The 21,816-nt window shown below is 38.4% G+C and overlaps 2 protein-coding genes and 1 long non-coding RNA gene across 3 annotated transcripts in view; 2 read left to right on the top strand and 1 right to left on the bottom strand.

Annotated features, from left to right (window-relative positions):
• The first annotated feature begins 34 nt into the window (after positions 1-34).
• On the top strand, positions 35-2,842 carry LOC138033448 (myosin-6-like). The gene is made up of 3 exons (XM_068881191.1): positions 35-1,468; positions 2,158-2,276; positions 2,710-2,842. Exons 1-3 carry the CDS (start codon positions 35-37, stop codon positions 2,840-2,842), a joined length of 1,686 nt encoding a protein of 561 aa, XP_068737292.1.
• A 12,911-nt stretch (positions 2,843-15,753) lies between these two features.
• On the bottom strand, positions 15,754-19,301 carry LOC138032587 (collagen triple helix repeat-containing protein 1-like). The gene is made up of 3 exons (XM_068880298.1): positions 19,015-19,301; positions 16,888-17,178; positions 15,754-16,294 (listed from the first exon to the last, which is right to left on the bottom strand). The coding sequence occupies exons 1-3, from the start codon at positions 19,126-19,128 to the stop codon at positions 15,932-15,934; spliced, it is 768 nt and encodes a 255-aa protein (XP_068736399.1). The 5' UTR covers positions 19,129-19,301; the 3' UTR covers positions 15,754-15,931.
• A 437-nt stretch (positions 19,302-19,738) lies between these two features.
• LOC138032588 (uncharacterized) overlaps positions 19,739-21,816 on the top strand; it is a 27,325-nt gene continuing 25,247 nt past the window's right edge. The window contains exon 1 of the long non-coding RNA XR_011128410.1: positions 19,739-20,045. This is a non-coding gene — a long non-coding RNA (uncharacterized lncRNA). The remainder of the gene's footprint in view (positions 20,046-21,816) is intronic.

Below are 21,816 nucleotides of genomic sequence, written 5' to 3'. Positions count from 1 at the left end.
GCAAGATGAGCATTTCGATTCCAGAAAGGATGTGATGAACGAAGAGCGTCTTGAATCAAGTGGAGAGAGAGACGTCACCCACACAGAGAATGCTGAATTCGCTACAGTACCTGATCAAAGTTTGGAACGAGAAATTTCCCAGAGGGAGATCCTTAGGTTGAAACTTGAGGTACAGCGTTTAGCTTCCAGACAGGAATACAAAGATAGAGAGCTGGCAAATTTGAGACGTGACATGAAGGAGAAGACTTTTATAGAGTTGTTGGACGAGCTTGACCATGCAAACATGAATAATGAAGATCTCGTGTATCATATTGACACTTTGGAGAAGAAACTCAAAGACAGCGAAGAAAGCAACGAGGAATTACAGTTCCAGTTCGATGAACTTAGTATTACGATAGACAATTTGGAAACGACGGTTCATCTGCAAAAGAAGGAACACGACTATAGCTACCTGCGAGAAGAAGTGGAGCTATTACAGGGATGCTTGAAATTAAGTGAAGGTCGAGAAAGAATGCTAGAACTCCGAGTCGAAAGCCTCGAAGACAACTGCACGACATCTAGAAACCACAATTTCAAGATAACAGCCGAGGTGTCCAGCAGGGAACTTATTGAAACAAAAGCAACAAGCGAGTTGCAAGCGTCAGTGCATGATGCCACTACCGAGTCAAAACATAGAGAGGCTGTCAGGAGATTGGAAAATGAAATCGAAAACTTACAGCTCAAATTGACGGAAAACAATGACTTGTTAACAAACATGGAAGCACAGTTTATGTTGAAACAATCACTGTTTGAAGAAGAGCTTCAAAACGCAGAAATACTGTTTAACCAAAAGAATTTTTCTCTTCAGGAGACAGAAACAAAGCTGCAAGTCCTGAGGTTAGCCTTTGCTAACACCGAGAAAAAACATCAAGACACTATAGAGCAATTACAGGGAGAACGAGAAAGATTACAAATGCTATTGACGGATCAGTCAAATACTTTAGAGCAGAAAGAAAGAGAACTTCAAGTTTTAACTTCATCCCTTGCTTGCGCGAAGCAAAGCCATGAACATGGTATGAAACAGAAACAAATAGATCTTGAGCGCATGCAAAGATGTTTGAACGAAAAGACACACGCGTTAGAGGAGACACAAAAGAACCTAATGGCTGTTTCCGCAACTGTTGATGAAATACGGAAAGAAGCCGTGGTCAAGCTTCAAGAAGAGTTGAATAGTACCCAAAGTGCATTGGGGGATAAGGAACAGACTTTAATGAGGATTGAAAATGAAGGCATTGTCCAACAGCTGGAAAATGATGTAAAAAGACTGCAAGAATTGCTGAGAGAGAAACAATTAGAATTGGACAAAATGGAAGTTAACCTGCAGTTAAAGGAGTCAAAGCTTCTAGTTCTCACTGAGGAGTTGAGATCGACGCAAAGAGAGTTCAGCTACGGTGATAGAGATGTTTCTGCAGGACCTCTTACTATGATGGTAAGAAAAGTTTCTTTAACTAAAATATAATAATTTCTACATTTCGGAAGCCTTATCCGGGAAGGGGTATGATTAGGTGTTTCACTATGGCCGATGAGGTGGGAGCGCTGTGTTAGAATAGGCTTGTGAATTAGAAACAGGTTTTTCCCAGTTTGGTGAATTTTATTCATATTCAAACGATTGGATTTTCCGTACAGAAGCAAGGTGGTGAACGATGTTCATTATTTGCCTGTCTTAGATGTGCGTTCTTTCTGCTTTTATGAGCAAATGTAAAAAAGATAGATTAATAGTAAGGTATTAGGTTTGAACGTGACGTTGCGGTCGAATTTAAGCGGGAGCACATTTGCGAGTAAAACCAAAGTTATTGCTTTTAACAATCGTCAAATACGCAGACAATAAAACTAAAAGCAACGAAAATGAAGCCAGCATTTTGCGTGGGAAAAAATGCCCGAGAAGGATTGCTGAGTACAGTTGGAGAGTGGTTTGTGATTGACTAAAATAACAGTGCGATTTTTTTGGCTAATCAGTCAGCACCATATGGCGAAAGATCACTCTGCCGTTATAACAGAACTACTTTATAATTGTTGTCGTAGTGAAGATATCTTCAACCATGCATTCGTAAAGATTCCGAATCAGATTCAAATCAAATTCGCCCTCACGGTTTTGTTTCTCCTTTTCTTAAACTGTAGTGGAATCCTTCAGATGCAAACGGAAGAGACATTCAAGAAAAGACTAAAGATGTGAGCAGTGAATTTTCCAGTGGTTCTATGGCAGATAAGAATACGCCCAGGGTGACTTTCAAAACACAGTAAGTAAACCTGGGACGCTAAAGGGAAACTCACAAACCGAACTTGTGAATGAAGTCTTTGAGTGCGAGAACTCAATTTAAATCTGCCGAGCGGTGCTGTACTTTCACGCTTTTAATGCGGTGGTCTCCGGGTAAGATCCTTGAAAGCTACTGAGCAGTTCTTTAGAAGGACATGTGTGCTGTAAAAAGCTATGATAGTTTAATCACAAAAATCAGTTTGAAAAACTTCTTCTATCAAATTCAAGTACATCCGACTCCTGAACTCCTAAGATAGGACCCTTCTCATAAAATGATTCCAGTTTTAAGAAAACGTTTAGGAGCGTATTTCTGGTGTTGTTTTGCTTTGTATATCTCATCCAAAACAGGAATTAGTGGTCCCTGCTTTCCCGCAGATGTAAGTGCTTAATGCAATGTATTTTTTGTTTGTCCGTAGAATTTCTAAAAAGAGTCGTAATGGCAGCAAGTCTTCATGGAATCCTGGGATAGCAACAAGAATACGAAGATTTTTTACCCGAAACAAAACCGAGAAGAGCTCGGTCGCACGTCAGCAATGCTGTAGGACTTAAGCTATTTAGCTATGAATTTTTATAAATAAATAAAAAGAAAAATCTAAAATGAAAATTATAAAAATGTAGCTTATTTTCGTATTTTTTGGTTATTATTGCATTTTTTAGACTTTTCGATAAGTCCTTGAACAAAATCGATCGATCTATCGATCGCTGCCATACTTTTCATGAACGGGTTTCTAGAAAAATCGCAGAAAAAATGTTTCATCTTCCTTCGTTCGTTTTGTGTCAATAAGCCAAGGCAATTTGAGAAAAGAGTGCAAATGATTTTTTTTTTTAGTCAAGTGTATATCAAGTTGTGTTAGTGAAAAGTTTCTCCAATGAAAACTTTCTAAAGATTGTGTGTATCAAAATAAATTTCGTTTATTGTAACAACATTAGTCCATGCATTTTGTGGTGTACTAACTCAGGTTACGAAATAAAATATTGTAAGGGTATAGTATTTGAAAAACTCTGAAACAAACCCGTACAGAAGTGCCACAGGAAGGAAAGAAATTCCACAGGAGCTTCAGCCCCCTCCCCCCCCCCCCTCCCCCCCGTTTCTTATAATTAAGGTGGTGGAAGCATTGTACTTCAAAAATGAGGATATATAAATTTCTTGACAAATAAATTGGGACACGCGCGCATATTGTACGTAAAAAGGGGGTTTTAATCCTCCCCTCCGACCTCATTCAACATCGAATGTCCAATCGTTAATTGGAAGGGGTAGAGGAGGGGCAACTATACGAGGTGGTGTGACAAGGGAGTGTCACGCTATCATTTGGATTTAGGATTGTAGTCTGCTTTACAGCTACAGAACTGTCAGCGGTGCTGAAAGCTATAGAACATAACAAAAACGTGGAAGTGTGAACGAATGATTTGCGGGCCGGGCTTACAATTCGGAATTCCTAGGTCCCACAACCCGGCTGCACCTCGCCTGCCTTTCACCAATAGGGATTCATAATTTGTTCTGTCAATTTCTATTTATTCTTTCATTGGCCATTAAAAGCACCCTGAGGGAGAGGTCACTAAGCAATTTATTCCAAACTGGAGGTCGAATCTTTCTTTCCGCTTAATCCAGATCTCGGTGAAGACTGGTATTAGCCAGTCGCAACAGTGCGTTTTCACAAGACGGAAGAATACCAAACTAATCCAACTACAATTAAATTATTTTGCTATGCAAGTGATTTCTTTTGTTTCAATAAATCAACATTTCCGCCGATCACGTGAGTGAAAACACATCACGTTGTTAGGTCAATCCCTGTAGTACTCTCTCTGACAATAAAGATATTATAATTCATTTCTTTTACTGGTCTCGTTGTTTTCGATCCGTCACCGGGTCAGGTTGAACGACTGCGATTTTTGCATTTATCTTTAACCTTAATTTTGCCTTAGCAAGTAAACTGCACCGCGCATGTGTCAAGATGAAAGGAATGAAGAATGCACAAAAAGAAGGGAATTGGAAGAGGTAACACTGAAAATAGCAAAAAAGGGATGAAGGGAGCCACTGCACTTTGTTCACGATAACATTGTCTCCAGCTGCCATGTTTCTGGATACGCAAAGTAACATCTGTAAATCTCTCAGTGTTTCGCAATTTATTACCGGTAAGTTAAGAGATGAGATACAGATCGTTCACATATTAAGTTGAAAGTACTGCTTCTTCGCTTGTGTTCTACAAGATTAACCAGATCAGCAGAGACGACGACATAAGTAGTAATAATACATAACTATCTGCACAAGTGGGCCTTAGATGAATTGGGCCAGCACACATCTTGAGACGGGTCTTGAACATTCAAGGTTGCTGGCAGCAACCAGATCGAAGGACATACCGAAACAAGGTCGATGAGCAACAAAGTGGATTAATAGTAATAATAATAATAATAATAATAATAATTATTATTATTATTATTATTATATTATTATTATTATTATCATCATCATCATCGTCATCGTCATCATTGTCATTATCATCGTCTTCACTTTATTTCAGTCTTATTTAGCTGAGCACAAGTACTCTACAAATTAGGGAGATTGGAAATCAAACTAAATCAAACTAATTTTAAAATGTTAAAGCCGATCGAGTCAAGTGTTGTACCCGGAGAGCAGTAGAGTAGACAGCCACAAAAATCAACCCGCAAATGAATTGTTTCCAGGAATGAAACCCGGGCGGCATTTCTAGAAGTAGAATTCTCTTACCGTTGCGCAAACTTCATTCCCCTCCCCAACCCAAAAAGTGGCACCATCTTTCGAAAATTTATGGGAGAAAATAAAAATGATGTAAAAATGATCTTATAAAGTACATTAAACTAAACATGTATGTATACTTGAGGAGAAAATATTTCTTCCGTATCTTATTAAGAGGACGATCTCTTCATACCGTCTGTCTTGATTGCATGGGGAAAAAGGTACCAAGTTCTCTTACAAATGGCTTCAAATTTACATTTGAAAGAAAACAACATGGCGGAGGAATTCGCATTCTGGCTGCACATTTGAATTGCTAATTACTACTAAATTATGCGAGTTTTTTCCTGCCACGTTCCAACTCAAGAAACGCTATGGCGAAACTAAATTATCAATATTTACGCTGTTTTCATAGCTGTTTTTCCTGAAGAAATGATACCCATGTTGGAGAGTTGTCTAATGGAGTTCTTGTCAAAAGCTTTATGGTCGAGGTTACGTCTGTATCATGTTATCAAACAAAGGGTTTAGCTGATGATTGCAAAATGGCGTGCAGGACACTCGATGGATGAAGAAAAATTTCAAGGTGTTTTACAACGAATGCTTAACAGGTATTTTCACAACAGTTCTATGTAACTTATATTTCTTGTGTTCATCAAGCGGTGCTTAATTTGTGGTGTAGTAAACTACCTAATGACACACAAAGATGTACATGATATTCCAATTTACGCCAGTGTAAAATACCAGCCATCAAGTCCTTATCATAACTTATTTTACTGAAGTCATATTATAGCTATGGTTCTGATACTTTTTTATGACGATTTTTTTACGTATGACAAAGTATGTATTGTATAATACAGATTTCTCTTAATATTTGTTTTTATATAACCTTTTATAGTAACGAAGTTAAGGAATAAGCAGGTTAAGATGATAATAGACTGATGATTGCAAAGTCGGGGCGTAATAAACGCAGTACAGTTTCTTATTTACTAAGATAAATCAGTGCACAGCACACTGCACAATAATAGTTTATTCGCTTTCTCATACTTTAGGATTTCATTCACAAACTCTTCATTACATAACACTTGTTTATAAATTCATTAATCTTTGTATTCATTTATTATTATTTATTGATTTTAATATTCTAAGGCCTCCCATCACTGTGAATATTATAAAAGAGTAATCTAGCAAACGGGAAAGATGTAAAACGCTTAGCACACAAAATCCACGAGAAAAAAAGCAATATGATAAGACAACTTTTTAAAGCGTCCAGATTGGGCTTCTCTTTAGTGGAGGATTAATGGTATATCACCCATTTTCTTTCACTTACAGAGAAGCAGCTATACTGATGAAGTACTAGGATATTTCCTTTCACTAAAAAATCTTGTCCTCACCACGCGCAGTAAAAATATTATTTTTATCTTTTACATGTGAGGATGTTGGTGTCGTCATGGTAACTAGCACACTAAGCCGATACAAATCGAGTTTCCTCCTCTTGTGCTTGTCAATTTGAGATTGATTATTTGTTTTTTTCATAACTTACATATCTTGTTTCATGTTACACTATGTGTACATGTTTGAACGGTTGGTGTCCACTATTTTGCCATTTGAAACATAAATACAGCACATGATTTACAAGTTGTTTTCAATCTGAACATTTCATCAGTATCTATATAACAAATAAAACTTTACATGGCCGATTGGGGATACGAATTTTATTTTCTCGTGTTGATAGTATCTCTGATGAGAGAGCAGAGAGAACGCGTGAGAGATATTATAAGTACTCGGAGATAAAATTCGTATCTTCATGAAGCCATGTAATTTTCACTATATGAGTTACAAGTACTGACACTGACTGACAACATTAATAAAACGATCGTGATTGTAAGGGTATAGTATGGTCCCAAATGTCACTAGTAAATTGTTTGCTTGATCTGGCAACATGGCAGATTGAGATTTTTTGTATAAACACGAGCGAAATACCAAGTCAGCTTTCGCGCGAAAACACGATATCTTCACACGTGAAGATAACATGTTTAGATCACTGTTGCTATGGTTACATATGAAAATCGCGCCTTCCAATGCCTTGCGTGAAAAGATTTAGTATTTCATTGGTGTTTATATAATAAAAGGAATATTACATGGCCTCTTGGAGATACGAAATTTCTCTTCTTGTGTTGAAAAATATGTTTCAACACTCGAAGAGAAATTTCGTATCTCCGCGCGGTCATGTATATATCCTCTATTTACTGAACCAATAGTATTATCGAGTTTGGAGGCCAAAATATTTGTTGGGCTAGTAAACGAGCAAGTGAAATAGACCCTTTGCAAAAATGGCGCCGAAATTTGAATAACAATACTTCTGCATCTTAAGCCTCGTGTTAATGCTTTTTAAAGAAAGGATTCCTCGCGTAGATGTATGAGTATTGTTATTCAAATTTCAGCGCCATTTATGCAATGGGTCTATACACCAGGCCCCAGTTGTTCAAACGTTGGATAGCACTATCCGCCGGATAATTCAATTGGTTTGGCTGTGTTTATCCGTTGGATAGTGATTTATTCGGTGGATAGCGCTATCCATCGTTGAACAACTGGGTCCAGTTGTTTTAGCATTAAACCAACTCGAAATCTATTCAATTTAGCACTAATTTTAATTATCAAAGGAACCTTTTTAATAACTTTTCTCAACCAATTTGAAAGTCTTTGAAATTATCAAAGGAGTTGACTCAGGTCAAATTTCAACAGTGAAAAGATAAAATGGATGACATTACGACCCAATGAGAAAGCACCAAAATTTCTCTAAGAAATAATCCTTTTACTTTCATGATGCGGTTATTGTCCTCATTTTCCGCAGGGATTTCCAAGAAGTGTAAATTACCAAAGGCGTATCCATGTAAGGGTTTCTTAGGTCTTCGTTACTGAATATAGACTCGATTTTTTCCAGCATAAAAGGTTTGAAAAACTGCCTCAAATGCAAGATAAATCGATCCCGCTATACAGCGTATTCTTTATAGTGTAATGTGGAAGGAGATCTTTCCTTAATTTTTTCTTTATCTTTCCTTCCGATCACCTTCTCTCTTTCGTATCTTTCACTCCAATCAGCACAACTTTTCCATCATAGCTCAGTTCAATGCTGTTACAATTACCAAAGGACTGATAATCAAATCCGGTCCTTAGGCAATCAGATTGTGCTGGCTGCAGAGAAAAATACGGAAAAGAGAAAGGAAAGGGAATATCAATAAAAAATCAAAGAGAAGGGAAAAACGTCTCCTTCCTTGTGACTATCAACTAACGACATCATCATCGTCAATCGCAAAAACAGCAAATATCTACAATACCGGACTCGGCATCAAAAAGGCGACTGCACTTTGCCAAACCATCCCATTCCCCATATGTTTCCAGAAACGTTTGCTTCCCTATAACTCAAATATGTTTTAACAATGTTTAAGTCACCTGAAGCTATCTTTTCAGGGATCCACTACGGTTTCCTATTTTATCTTCATTTGAAGAAAAACGAAGTTGATCCCTAAAAGATAGCTTCAAGCAACTTTAAAAAAATACTGTTTAACCGTTTAGAAAAAAATGATTTGAGTTTAGGGGAGGCAAACGTTTCTGGGATCATGCGGACTTCGGACTGGTTTCTCATGGCGCAGTCGTCTTTTAGCAAATAAGTGCAAGTCCTCAGATAATCTTAGATCCAACTCAGACATTTTATTCGAACCACTCAGGCGTAAGATGTTTGTAACCCTTGGTGGACGCGCTTTGTTGTTGTTGTTGATGTTGAATCCGTGGGAAATTGTAGGTATTTGCTTTTTTTGCGGTTGATTATGATGATGATGATGATGACGATGACGACGACTTTGATGATGGTGATGTGCTTCAGCTGTGTTTCGTTTTCACTCAACGCAAGCAATATCGGAAGCATAAGGAAAAGCTTATGCTTGCGTTAACCCTGCTTTTACGGTGAAATAAGCGCTCTCATATTCTTACGCTTGTGCTTGCGTAACTAGTGAAAACCAGGCTTTAGGTTTGCATAGTAATTTAGATCACCTTCAAGTTGCTGACGAGAGGGGAAAACGGGGGTACACGGAATTGAAGAGAACCAACAAACTCTTATGACATAAAATTATTACATTGAGTCTAGGAAACGAACTTGGGCTATATTATTACTGCAGAAGGCGAGTGCTTTCACCATCACGCCAACCCTTGTCCTCATTGTTTCTTTTGGGGAACAACTTTATGCATTAATGTTGCTTTATAGTTTTAGAGAAAGTACAGCGCATGTGATGGGTAAAGCTGAAGGCAGTCACGAAGAAATTGGAGGGATGAAGCGGAAAATAATGGCCTTACAGATGGCTTAAAGGTGAGTTGATATCCAGTTACTAAGAGTGATAGGCGGGTGATTTTCGGCGCAGTTCTTTTAAGAATGCCAAACATTTTGCCTCAATGGAATCATTCAGTGTCTCTTGGTTATGAAAGAAGTAAAATGGGAAACCAAAGTTAGTTGGTTTATGGATTATAGAACAAGCTAGCTTTGACCGGATTTATAATGTTCAAATGAATCACTTGGAAAAAATGTTAAATGTTTGTAGCCTTAGATTGTGTTTAGGGAGAGTTGTATAAAGCTCATCGCCGGCTATTTACCGTGAAAAACGAATAACTTTTTTACAGCTTAGAATAATTTCGTAGCGGGGTTATTTTGAAAGCATCCAGCGAGTGATCTCAAATGGCATTTCTCTCTTTCCAATCTTAGCGCTTTCATCCATAAACAGGCTCCCATTGATGAGTTAAAACGCCTAGCGTTACATGATAGGCAAGGTGTGAAAACCGATGTAATGAATAGGAAACAAAGCATGATACTAACCATTATATGCATAAGATCCGGAAGTTGAGAGAAGGATTCAGTAAGATGTAAACGCCTTTGATGCTTTATGGGTCAAGGGTTCTTTTTTTTGCAAGCTCATCATCATCCGTCTGAGAGCAACCCCTTCACAATTGTTCTTGCGTTAGCCCCAGCATTTGACTTTTACGGCCACGTACGGCAAGTGTTAGACTATGTGCGTAAAGTTAGAAAGAGGCTCGAGTCCTGGAATTTCCATCCTTCTAATGATCTTGGGTGTTAGACATAGAAATACATCTTTAAAAGGAACATGGGGTAGGGGATATGGGCATCCAACCAGGAATAAGATTGGTTGAACACATTTATTTCCGTGTAAACTACGCCACCACTGACTGCTTCCATAGGGTGACAATGGAAGAGACTGTGACCGTGTGTTCAACCTTTATTTAACAATTTATTGTCCTGCACATAGGGGTTACCATCACGCAAGACGCCTAAATAAAATGAATAAAAAAAATTCCATAATAATAATAATAATAATAATAAAATAATAATAATAATAATAATAATAATAATAATAATAATAATAATCATGCAATGGTATGCCGACGTGGTGGGTTTATAATACAGCGTCATAATGAGCTTCGCGACCTGGAAGCTGAGATGTTGAGCATGGTATGTAATGATGTGGAAATTGAGCCGGTCCTTCAGGAAATCAATGGGGAGGCTTTGAACAGAGGTGCCAACAGAGCTCCTGATGCGCGTTTAGATATTAGCGCTCGTGGCTTCTGGGAGAGACAGAGGACTGCATTCTTCGATGTCAGGGTTAGGGTTAGGGTTAGGGTCAGCTCTCCTCTGCCTTAGAGGTTCCAGAGGAAGAAGAAGGAATGTAGACCTTCAGGACACAGCCATTAGAATCGAGAATGTGACCGCCAGAATTTCTTAGTTTTCGTAATTTTAATTTGTTTGTTTGTTTTTATTTCCAATTTTTTTTCGGTTAGAATGCTATCATGACATGAATTTTTCTTACTACAAACAAGAATATCTTCGTAAGTTTATTGTGCTTCATACTAGTCTAGTAATGAATTATAATAGGTTTTAATTGTTTTTTCGTTTTCTTTTTTTTTTACTTCTTACTTGTAAATAGCAATTCTGCTTGAAATATGTTAATAAAGGGATTATTATTAAAAAAATAAAAAATAAATAATAATAATAATAAGCATCAATCATCATGCAATATTAAAATTCATCATTGACTAAAATACTCAAATAAAATTTTTTGAAACGATCCGCGGATTTGCATGGTGTTAACTATTTCGCTTGGCAACGCGTTCCAGCCCTTGACAGTTCTACAAAAATAACTATTCTTGTAAGTCTCAGTATTTGGCAGCAGTTCAATAAACTTGTTTTGGCTAGAGTTCCTTAAAAGTCTTCTGCGCCTCGTAACCTAGTCTGGGAAGACCAGACCGCCATCACCATGAATTGCTTTGTGGAAAAAGGTTAAACGCGAGATTGTTCTTCGCTCCTTCAGGGGTATCCAGTTTAATTCGTTCAAGAGGTTTGTAACTGTTCCTGGTTCCCGCGTGTAACAGTTTTTAACGAAGCGTGCGACTCTTTTTTTTTTTTTTAATTCTTGTTTTTATTTAAACATATTTATTTAAAGAAGTTTGCCCCAAGAGCATACACTTTGCTCATCTAGGGGGCTCACTTCTAAATAAATTTTACATTAATAAAGAATGCATAAGGGCCAGACAATTACGAAAATGCTGAAAAGAGGTCAAAAGTGTTAATCGCCTTTCTTGAAACGCTTACTTTCAAAAATAAATCTTTGCACTTGAAAAAATAATTCCTTTTTCTTATCTAATGTCAAAAGAGATGAACCATTTAAAAAACTATTCAATAACGTTGAATGGGAAATATTTGACCAACTTTCGGCAAAAAGAGTCGCAGCACAGGTGAGCAGGTGAGATCTTAAGGCAGCATAAAACGGGCATTTGATCAAATAATGTTTAACAGTCTCATGATCGGCTCCACAAAGACAAGCTGGAGAGACTTTTTTTACCTATTCTAAACAAATAATAATTAAGTGCACATGCATCAAGCCGCAGTCGAGTGTGTAATACTGAGGAATATCTATCTATTGAGAAGTCAAACAGGATATTATAAGGCACTATATTGAAATAAATTTTCAATTCTTTTTTAGAAGACCCTATTGACTCTATATTTCGTATTTCTGAACTGAGTTGATTCCATAAAGCAATAGTACTCCCTCTTGTACTCCCTCTATAGACTTTATTCCAAAATGGCCGGCATTTAAATATTCTTTTGTTTTTATTCAAATTAGCCCTTGGTGCCTCGTTCTTGAGCTGAAAATTCAAAAGAATATTTTGCCTTGAACGAGGCATCAAGGTCTAATTTGAAAAAAAACAAAAGAATATCTAAATAGCAGCCATTTTGGAATAAGGTGTATTTGTTTAACATGTTTTTTTCTTGCGTATTCCACGTGAGGCCTCACAATGGCTTTGTAGGCTGCCTCTTTCACTCCCTCGGGACAGCTACTCAGGTTTCGCCGAAGAAATCCGAGTGATGGATTAGCCTTCATAACTTTGTTATTTACATGCTGACCCCAATCGAGGTTTCTGGACAATTCTACGTCTAGGTAAGGATGGTGGGTGACCGAATCTAGAACTTTTCTCATAAGGACATAATTAGACTCAACAGGATTTTGCTTCCTCGATATTGTTAAGATGTGGTATTTGCTGAGGTTAAAATTCATTTGCCATTTCTGGGCCCATTCTTGTAGTGCTGTTAGATCTGACTGCAGTTTGGCAACATCATTACAAGACTCAATAGTGCTGTAAATCAAAGTATCATCAGCAAAAAGACGCAACCTAGAGGTACAAGGTCATTAATGTATAAAAGAAACAACAGAGGACCTAGAACTGTCCCCTGGGGGACCCCTTATAGTGTTGCTGAACTCTGGACTCTGTCTAAAAGAAATAAGCAATTAGGGCATCACAAGGATTAAATTTGAGCTGAAAGGCCTAAAGGACCTTAAGGATTGCAAAAACTATTAATGGCAAAGATAGACGGAAACATTCCACCGCTTATAATATAACCCTTGACGGTAGTGACAAAGCAAAGCAAAAACTTCACAATTGGATTAAATGGCACAGTTTGTTCACGGCGGCATTATCTTCACTGCATTTAATTCTTTGAAAAAAAAAAACAGCTATACTTAATACCCTGTTTTTAATGCAAATGTTTCATATTACTTCGAAGCAGTTGTACCTTCTCGATGAAATATAAAATCTTGGTCTTGCAAGATTAGTGCTCTCGTTTCTTTGAATTGGGAAAAAAAAATCAAATCCGTGTTCCGTTATCCTGGTATTCCGTCCAATACCTCCTTTATCTCAGAAGCTTCATGGGATGACCCAAGATGGCGGATAATAGACCTTTTTACCAATACGGTGACAATTTTGATTTCTATTGTTTCGAATAGCTATCATGGGATGCCCAGGGGCAAATTGATATGTATTTTCCCCCTGAGCATCCCATAATGTCTTTCGAAACAATAGGAATCAAAATGGCCGCCGTATCTGCAAAAAGGTCTATTGCCCGCACCTCAAATAATCAGTCAATATTTGACTCTGCTGATGAGAAAAAAAAAGGATTGTTATAACGGGACAGTACTACAAAAGAAAGTAATGGAATCAATTGTAATTTAAAACCTGTTTTTTTGGTTTCTTAAAGGGGCAAGAAGATTTTAACGAACATAGCTTTGTGCTATGCAAAAACCGCTTGAAAAAAGACCTATTACAAGAAAACGATTTTTTCAATAACGCACCAGGTACCAGTGAAGCGCCCAACGTCAGAGTCGGTATGTTTTATGGTGTTCTTAGCAGCTCGGTTTGTTTCAAAATCGTTTATCACCTTGTCCTGCTGGATAACAGAGTTTCTGTTCCGTTTCTTCGTACTTATTTTGCTTGTTGGCTCAGCTTGTGTGGTTTGTTGGCATTGTTTCCAACTTTTTTATCATCATGTTATACTTCCTGTGGAAGCAACAAATTTTCCATGAAATTGAACTTGTTGCGTTTTGTTTGTTTCCAGGTGTTCTTTGTAGCCAGAAAATATCCGATATTCAAATAACCCGCCATAACAAAACTTCGCGTAATCTGCAATGACAAATTTTGAATACGAAAGCTACCTTCTCTCAGTTCAACTGGAAACTGAGTCTGATTTTAGCAAAAAATCAAACTTTATCAGGTCTTCCTTACGGGTATTGAGGTGAAGATTGCAATCACCCTCCCTTCCTAGAGATGTCCGATACTCTGGTTAAGTGGGACTGGACGATGTGACCACTGGCTTAGTGTTGCGAGTGCCACGCTGCGCGCTTGGTCTGCCTGTGTCATCGTAAGGAAGACACAATAGACCTTTTTCGCTTGTACATTTTGTTTTCCCAATACAGTACAAGTCATGTGACAATACTCAGGAGGTTTTGTCCTTTGTTTTGTTAATTAAAAAGAGTGCATGCAGACATATTCATGCTTGCATGCACTCTTTTTAATGAACAAGACAAAGGACCAAACCTCCTGAGTATTATCACATGATCTGTATTGGGAAAACAAATGCACAAGCGAAAAAGGTCTATTAATATGGCATACAAGTTATGCTATGAACAGGATTGGGCACATGCTTTATACAGGCATTCTGCAAAGACGCGAGCATGAAGACCAAAGTAGGCCACGTAGGGGTTTATTCTACGATTGATGACATGCAGTATGGATCTACAATCCTGTGGCAATGCAAGTACCACATTGTTTACCTAAAGAGGGCTACTTTTCATTTGCACAAGACAAACAAACACGAATTATTTTTGAGTGGTCGTGCAGCGCTCGTTCCCCAAAATTACAGCGCGTAAGGAAGAAAATAACAGCTGCACAGGTGCCTAGCTGTAATTCTGCCTACCTAGAAAGACAGCATATTTTGAAAGTGAACCAAGGTACCTCGTTTGTTCCCACTTCTTTCAGCTAGTTTGATCCTGTGACAAATGTGCAAGGTAGTAATGCATGGTAGGAAGCATTGAACATCAGAGGCTTGTGTCTAGTTGAAGCATGTGAACGGCAGGTGGATGGTTTAGCTTTTTCAGAATGTTAACCAATTGTTATTTGTGTTTGCCGTCACCTGGCTCAGTAGATTGGTCCACAAGGCTCGCAACAGCCCAAAAAAGTCATCGTCATCATCATTATCGATAACGTCAGCGTTGCTTTCTATTGACCAATTTTACGGAATCTAACCATTATAATAATGGGGTTAATTTTATTTCAAGCAATGTTGGTGTTTTCTTTTTTATTGGGCTACCCCTTTACACTCAATCGACCGCGTCCAAGAGCTGTCACGTGCTAGATCGTAAGGCCTATGATATCAGGGGCTATAAGTCAGCAGCAGGTTTGTTTGATTTGTTCCAATCATCGAGATCAGACAGCTTATGAAGATGACATTAGATTACTGGGATGAAAACTTCTTTCTCCGGTTTGGCCTTCCGTCCACACTAAAACGCTGTGGATGGCGAAAACCGAGCTTTCTCAAAACACTGAGGACACAGCAGCCATCCACTTCCATACATATAAAGCTTTTCTGGGGCCGAGCGAGCGTTTTAGTCTGGACGACAAAAGTTAATTCATTTTCGAGGTGAAATTTATCTGGATTAGTGTGAACAAGACCTTAAAAAGAGAACTGAAGATGTTACGCTAGGCTATCGGGTTCTTATCAGTAAATTCAACAGTTAGATTCTTGCTAAATATGCTATCCCAATTTTTGAAGTATTTTGTGTCTGCTTGTGACACGCAAACGGCCCAACGCAACTAAGATTTGTAAGATTTCCATGGCAAGGTCCATGCAATGACAATTTTATTAAACCTTCTTTTCGTACATGTTACTCACCTAAACAAGGAAACACTACTCTAGTGAAGAACAGAAACAAACATGAAATCAATTCCGTAGGCTATTTCAATACTTCATTTTGGCATCAATCAGGTGTTACTTTAAAACTGAAAATAAAATTCAATCCATTAGCACTCAAAGAGCACTTTTAAGACTGAGACCTAGGCACTTCTTCGATAATTATCCGAGACACGGAAATCCATCCAGTGTTAGCACTAGTCAAGGCACGGCCGTCACATTTCCCTACCCATAATTCTACACTGACCGTGCCCTGTGGAATGTTCTCACAGTACCCCTCAAATGATCGGTGATGAAGCAGCCAAGGACTCCCAGCAGATGATGGCCAATTGTTGAACACAATAGCCTCAATAGTCATTGGTCCGCTGCACTCTTGACCATCGAACTTGAAATACCAGCGGCTGCACCCAACACCAGAACCATAAACGCTCATAATTCCTTGGAATGAAACTTTTAGTGCCCCATCAGACTGTAGCTTGTTGAACGAACAGTTCTAAAATACAATATATAGATATTTATCGAACATATCCCCGCTTTTAACTTTTCAGTGATCATTTAAAATTAAACCACGCAAGTATGATTTAATGTGAATTTTGTAAAACGCTGTTATACTAGTTGAGTAACGGTTACCACAAGGCGGTCATCGTCGTTAAAGTGAAGGTAGTTCTTAAACAGTAGTGTCTGGTATTCAATTTATTGGCTCTCAATCAACTGTGGCTCACAAGGTAAAGAAATCGGACCGGCAAACGCTGATAAAAAGGTTTCCTGTTACGTCTCAACGTTACACTAAGTCAGTTTATAAAAGTATTGCTACATAAAAGTGTCTTCATCGTATAACAATGCCATTTGACGTAAGTGAAAAAAAAGATACTCAGTTTGTAAAGGAAGAGAAACTGCCAGATTTAATTGATGTTGTATATGTTCATGTTTGAGTTGTCTTCACACGTAGAGACAGTAAATACGTGACGAATGTAGAGCACATGCACTGCGCACGAGAACTGAGTATAGTATCAGCCTACGTAGTTGAGATTCTTACTACCCATAAAAAAGCTTCCTTCTTTGAAATTCAATTTGTTTTTTATGTACCTTAATCTGTCCGCTATCGGTACCATCGTCTTTTTTCCACACGCACTGCTTCCAGTTGGTTTGTGGCACTGCAGAGCTTTCTCCTTTCTCTCCTTTGCCTCCTTTCGATCCTTGGGCTCCCATGATTCCCAGCTCTCCTTTCATTCCCATCGTTCCTTGAGCTCCCTTGTCTCCAGTCTGTCCTTTAGCTCCTTCCCTTCCCTGTGGACCTTGCAGTCCAGGTACGCCAGGCATTCCCGGCATGCCGTTTGACCCTGGGATTCCGGGAAGGCCATGACCAATCATTGATTCCTAGGAAGTACGTACAGGAAACTTGTTACAGAGAAAACGCAATGAACCAGTATTTTTAATACAGGGAAGGGAGGGGCGAACAAGAGAAGGAGTCGAGAAATCGATATGAGGTTTAGCAAACGAGTGAGGGCAAAGAACTTACACCAAAAAGGGTGTAATAAGCAGGTAGCTAGTGGGGCCCCCGGGTGGAGTGAGGTCTTGGAAGTGGATATTTTGGACCTACCCCTTTAACTCATTTCTCTATTCGGTGAACAAAGTATGACTCTGACGCTTGCAAATCGGTCTATTTTCAAGAAATCCGAAAGAAAGCCCTCAAAAAACACCTTAAAGGCACTTATTTGTCGTTAGCCCGATGGGAGATCAATTGTTCGGCGGAAATAACTCGCAGTTCAAGAGATCAAGATTGGTATAACATGAAAAGTATGTTTAGATTCCTGCGTGTCAACCAAAATGTTTAGTAAGTTAACAACTAGCGGATGATAAACATTTTTCTCGGAGTACGGATGTTTTATTACGGTATTAGTCACCAAAATCATTGGAAGGATGATGAGCGCTCGGCAAATTTTTAGCCCTAGGATGGTTACTGAACAGTAACTGATAAAACCCAAAAGGTCTCGAGTTGCACGAAAAAGGAACGGTTAGTGGAATGTGTACCTTATGAGGACTTGCACATCCCTAAAACGGTAGCAGACGTGCAGCGATGCTGGAAATTTGATTTTTAGGGGCAGTTTTTGGTCCTTTCGTTTTCATATCTTGTCCTCTGTGCTTCAGAAGAAAATTAGTGTTTCTGTTTGGATTCTTTAGGTACGAAAGCATAACAGCCTTGAGATATGGCTCTTTACGAGAAACAGTTGCCTGCACTAATAATTTAGCTGCTAGCTATGAGGTCATTGATCGCTTACGAGAGCTGGTCGCTTATCAGAGGTTGCAATTACAGTGAATTGACTGGGAAAATTTTGGTATTTTGGAAAATTGGTGGCTCAGGAGAGGTGGTCGGAAAGGGAGGTTCGACTGTATGTCTTACTTATTTTATCTGAAAGAAATTCCTGAAATGAACAATTAAGGACGTTCGCGCGAAAATTTTTCAACATTGATTTTTTCCTGAAACTTTTACCACTGTAAGATGATGAATTAGTTATGTCAGAAATGTAAAACAAATGGGGGGTCACCGACTTCGTTTTGGAGAGAACATGCCCGGAAAAACACCCAAAATGTGACAAAATCGGGCTTCGTTAGCGAATAAGGCCAGTGTCTGTAAACCCAAATATATTGCAATTAAATCTTTGAAGTGAAAACTTCTCTGCCAAATATTGTTTAAGTGGACTTATTAAGTGAATTTAGTCAACTGGTGAGGTTCCTTAAAGATCAAGTTCGCATTTAGCGACCACAGTTTCACTCGCCTTGCAGCCGCAAGATGGCAAGATTTGATGTCTCGTGAGCAGAAATCTTGAAATTTTTTTAACTTCCCACATTGATTTTTTGTTCATTTTTGGACAACGTGGAGATAATTGTAAATAAAATCCGTTTCTGGAAAGAAAAATAGGGGTCACCGAACGTCCAAGACCGTTAAATCCAGGCAAAGCTATAGCAATGGCCTTTTGCCCTATCAGTAACCATTTTATTACTTAGCGCGCGCGCTCGTGTATGACGTGGCATGTGCATTTGCGTGCGCAGTAAAGATGCGCAGAAACAATTGGCGCGAACGTCCTTAAAATGTCTTTGAAAAAACGCACTGATGCATCGACAGCCCGCCGATCCTCCTGAATATAAAAGTCGGGTCACCATATGTCTACAATTCCCTGTTCAGTCGTTACGACATGTTGAGTCTGCGCTCACCTTGCATAAATCTTTCGCAGTTGCACTTTTCTGTTGGGAGGTGGTGTTGTGGGAGTTTCCTAATGAGCCTGCTGATAAACAGAAAACCAACAAAGCAGTAATATACTGAGCCATTGCTGGGAATACACGAGTGCTGTCCGTCTGCTGTATTGGTATGAACGAGGTTAAGTATGTGCTCGTCTTTTCAATTGTTAGAGTCTCTGTACGGTGGCCAATTTACATCATCAACTCCGTTGATAAAACCAAATTTTCAATTGTTAATCTCTCAACTCATTTTCATTTAGAGATAGTAACTCTTTTATCCTGACATAATTTTGTCTCGAGATGATACTTCATCCTGAGATAAGCCTGTATCTCGAGATAATTTCATATCCTGAAATATTTTTTTGTTTTTCGAGATAATTGTTTATCCAAGGATAATTGCTTATCTCGAGATAATTTTATATCTCGAGATGATCTGATATCTCGAGATGACATTTTATCCCGAGGTAAGTCTGTATCTCGAGATAATTTCATATCCCGAGATAATTACTCGGTTGCCGTAGGCAATCCCAGTCTAGAAATGTGTCGGTAAAAGTCTTGCCTGTCACTCCCCTGGTAAGTGGTATCTTTGTGCATAGAGCCTTCTGCACGTATTTTCTTAGGATAGAGAGGGTAGTGAAACTGTGTAGATTTCTCTGGTGGACACATTGGAATAATTAACTTAGCCTGCAATGGCGTCGAAAGTCATGTAACGCGAATGGCGTTTTACTGGATCCTTAAAACAAGTCAGTTGGATAAACTACGCAGGCGGTGAAAACCAACACCTGGAATCTCAAAAGCGACGAGTAATGGACTTCGACAACAATCTGTCGCCCGTCGAGCAGAAATCAAAGTGAGCTGCATTTCTAAAATAATATTTACCAAGTGTGCTGTTATGTAGAACACTGAAACCAAATGGAAAATTCTCTGGTAACTTATGGGTTCAACAAAGACAGAGAAGGAATCGAACACCTTAAGTGGATCTGTGATCAACTCTGCACAGTCTTCAGGTAATGTGACAGCCAAGAATTATTTGAAAGAAAGCTTGTCGTCTATTTTGTGTTTCATTATTCAAGGAAACGGTTCTTCATGGAAACGGTTTGATCCTGAAATTTTAGTTTGTTGTAATATTGCGCAATAATAGCAAATATGTTGTTTGTTTCAAAAAATTGTTCGCTGGAAAAGGTGGCCTTTATGAATTCATCATGTTTTATTATATGTGTGCTGGATAGTTTTTATGGCAATAGTAAAGCATTTTCTTGTTATTCAAGGAAAATGTTCTTCAGGAAAGGGTTTGAACCTGAAGTACATGGTAATTGACACGATTGAGTTTCTTGTCTTCACGCACGCAATGAAATAGGAAGAGGTTTTCGCCTCTAAGAGCAAATATGTTGTTTATTTCAAAAAATTGTTCGCTGGAAAAGATGGCCTTTATGAATTCATCATGTTTTATATATGCGAGCTTAACTGGATAGTTTTTATGGCAACAGTAAAGCATTTTCGTGTCAAAATGAGGTTAGCGTTTTTGTGCTGTGCTAACTTAATTAAATATAAATATACATTCTGCCTCGTGAGTTTGTTATTCTCGTTAACCAGCAATGGAAGGTCATTGCAACGCGAATGGCGTTTTAGTGCATCTTATGTTGTTTGTTTCAATAAAATGTTTCGCTGGAAAAGGATTCTGTGATATTTTCTGCCTTTGTGAATTATAATATCATGTTGTGTATTGAATTTGAAACGTGATACGGGAGGATATTTTTAGTATAACTCTGTAAGCAGGAAAGGTTTCATGAAAATAAACAGGTCTGTTGGAAGCGTGGTTGAGTTTCAACAAAATGAGCCCCAAAATCAGCAAAAAATTGTGACGCCGGTGAATAATAAAGTAGCTGCTATTTCCAAAATGATGGAATTACCTGGTGATAAATAACCTCGTCTTGGAGAGTAAATTTTTGAGTTTGCGGAAACAATGGTGGGCGATTGTGATCTTTGTTTTGAATTCGCTCATTTATTGTCAAACTTTATAACACTTGACAGAAAAAGAAAGTTACGAAAACCCGGTATCTTACCATCATTTGACACAGATGCTTCACTGTTTGGCAAGTAAACATGCCGCGGTAACTTACTAGTAATCACGGCGCCCGCTGAATTCCGGCGATGTCACTTTCGATTTTGCGATTTATTTGTGCAGCCAAAACTTACAATAACAAAATTGAACGTAGCAAAAATCTCCCAAAATGTTTGTCGCTGATCGTAACTGTTTATATTCTATATTCACGGTTCAAAATTAATGTTGTTTTCATGTCGTAAATATGTTATTCTCGAGCGACCGTCCTGGAAACTTCCTTCTGCTCTTTCAGAAACCTGTGTATCAATATTTATTTACTTTTGCATCAATATTTGTTTTTGCATAAAGCAAGCTAACAAAATCTTTACCTTGCTAAGTTCGCATTTGTTAGCGTTAATAGTATTTTCGGTCCAATGCTTCTGTTTTGCGAAGGTGTATATGTTTTTGGTCACCCATCCAGACACTAATCCCGCCGGAGAGGGCTAAACTTTAGTAAACTTTAGTATTACAAAGCTGTCAGATGCTCAGAGGGCACGCTCAAACTTGTGGTGAAAAGAAGTTTATCAACATGTCAGCCCAGAAGCCAATGTTTCTCACTTCCCATTTATTTTCTTCATTCTTTCTGGGTTCAGTACTTTGCTAGTAACCACATGTCTTCTCAGGCTATTTAGCCAAGGCTTCTACCATGGCGCTACAATTATAGACAATACCAAAAC

The sequence above is a fragment of the Montipora capricornis genome, chromosome 14, assembly GCF_036669925.1.
Source record: "Montipora capricornis isolate CH-2021 chromosome 14, ASM3666992v2, whole genome shotgun sequence".
Taxonomy (NCBI): Eukaryota; Metazoa; Cnidaria; class Anthozoa; order Scleractinia; family Acroporidae; genus Montipora; species Montipora capricornis.
Note: the sequence above shows the minus strand (reverse complement) of the source record. Positions and strands in the feature narration are given on the sequence as shown.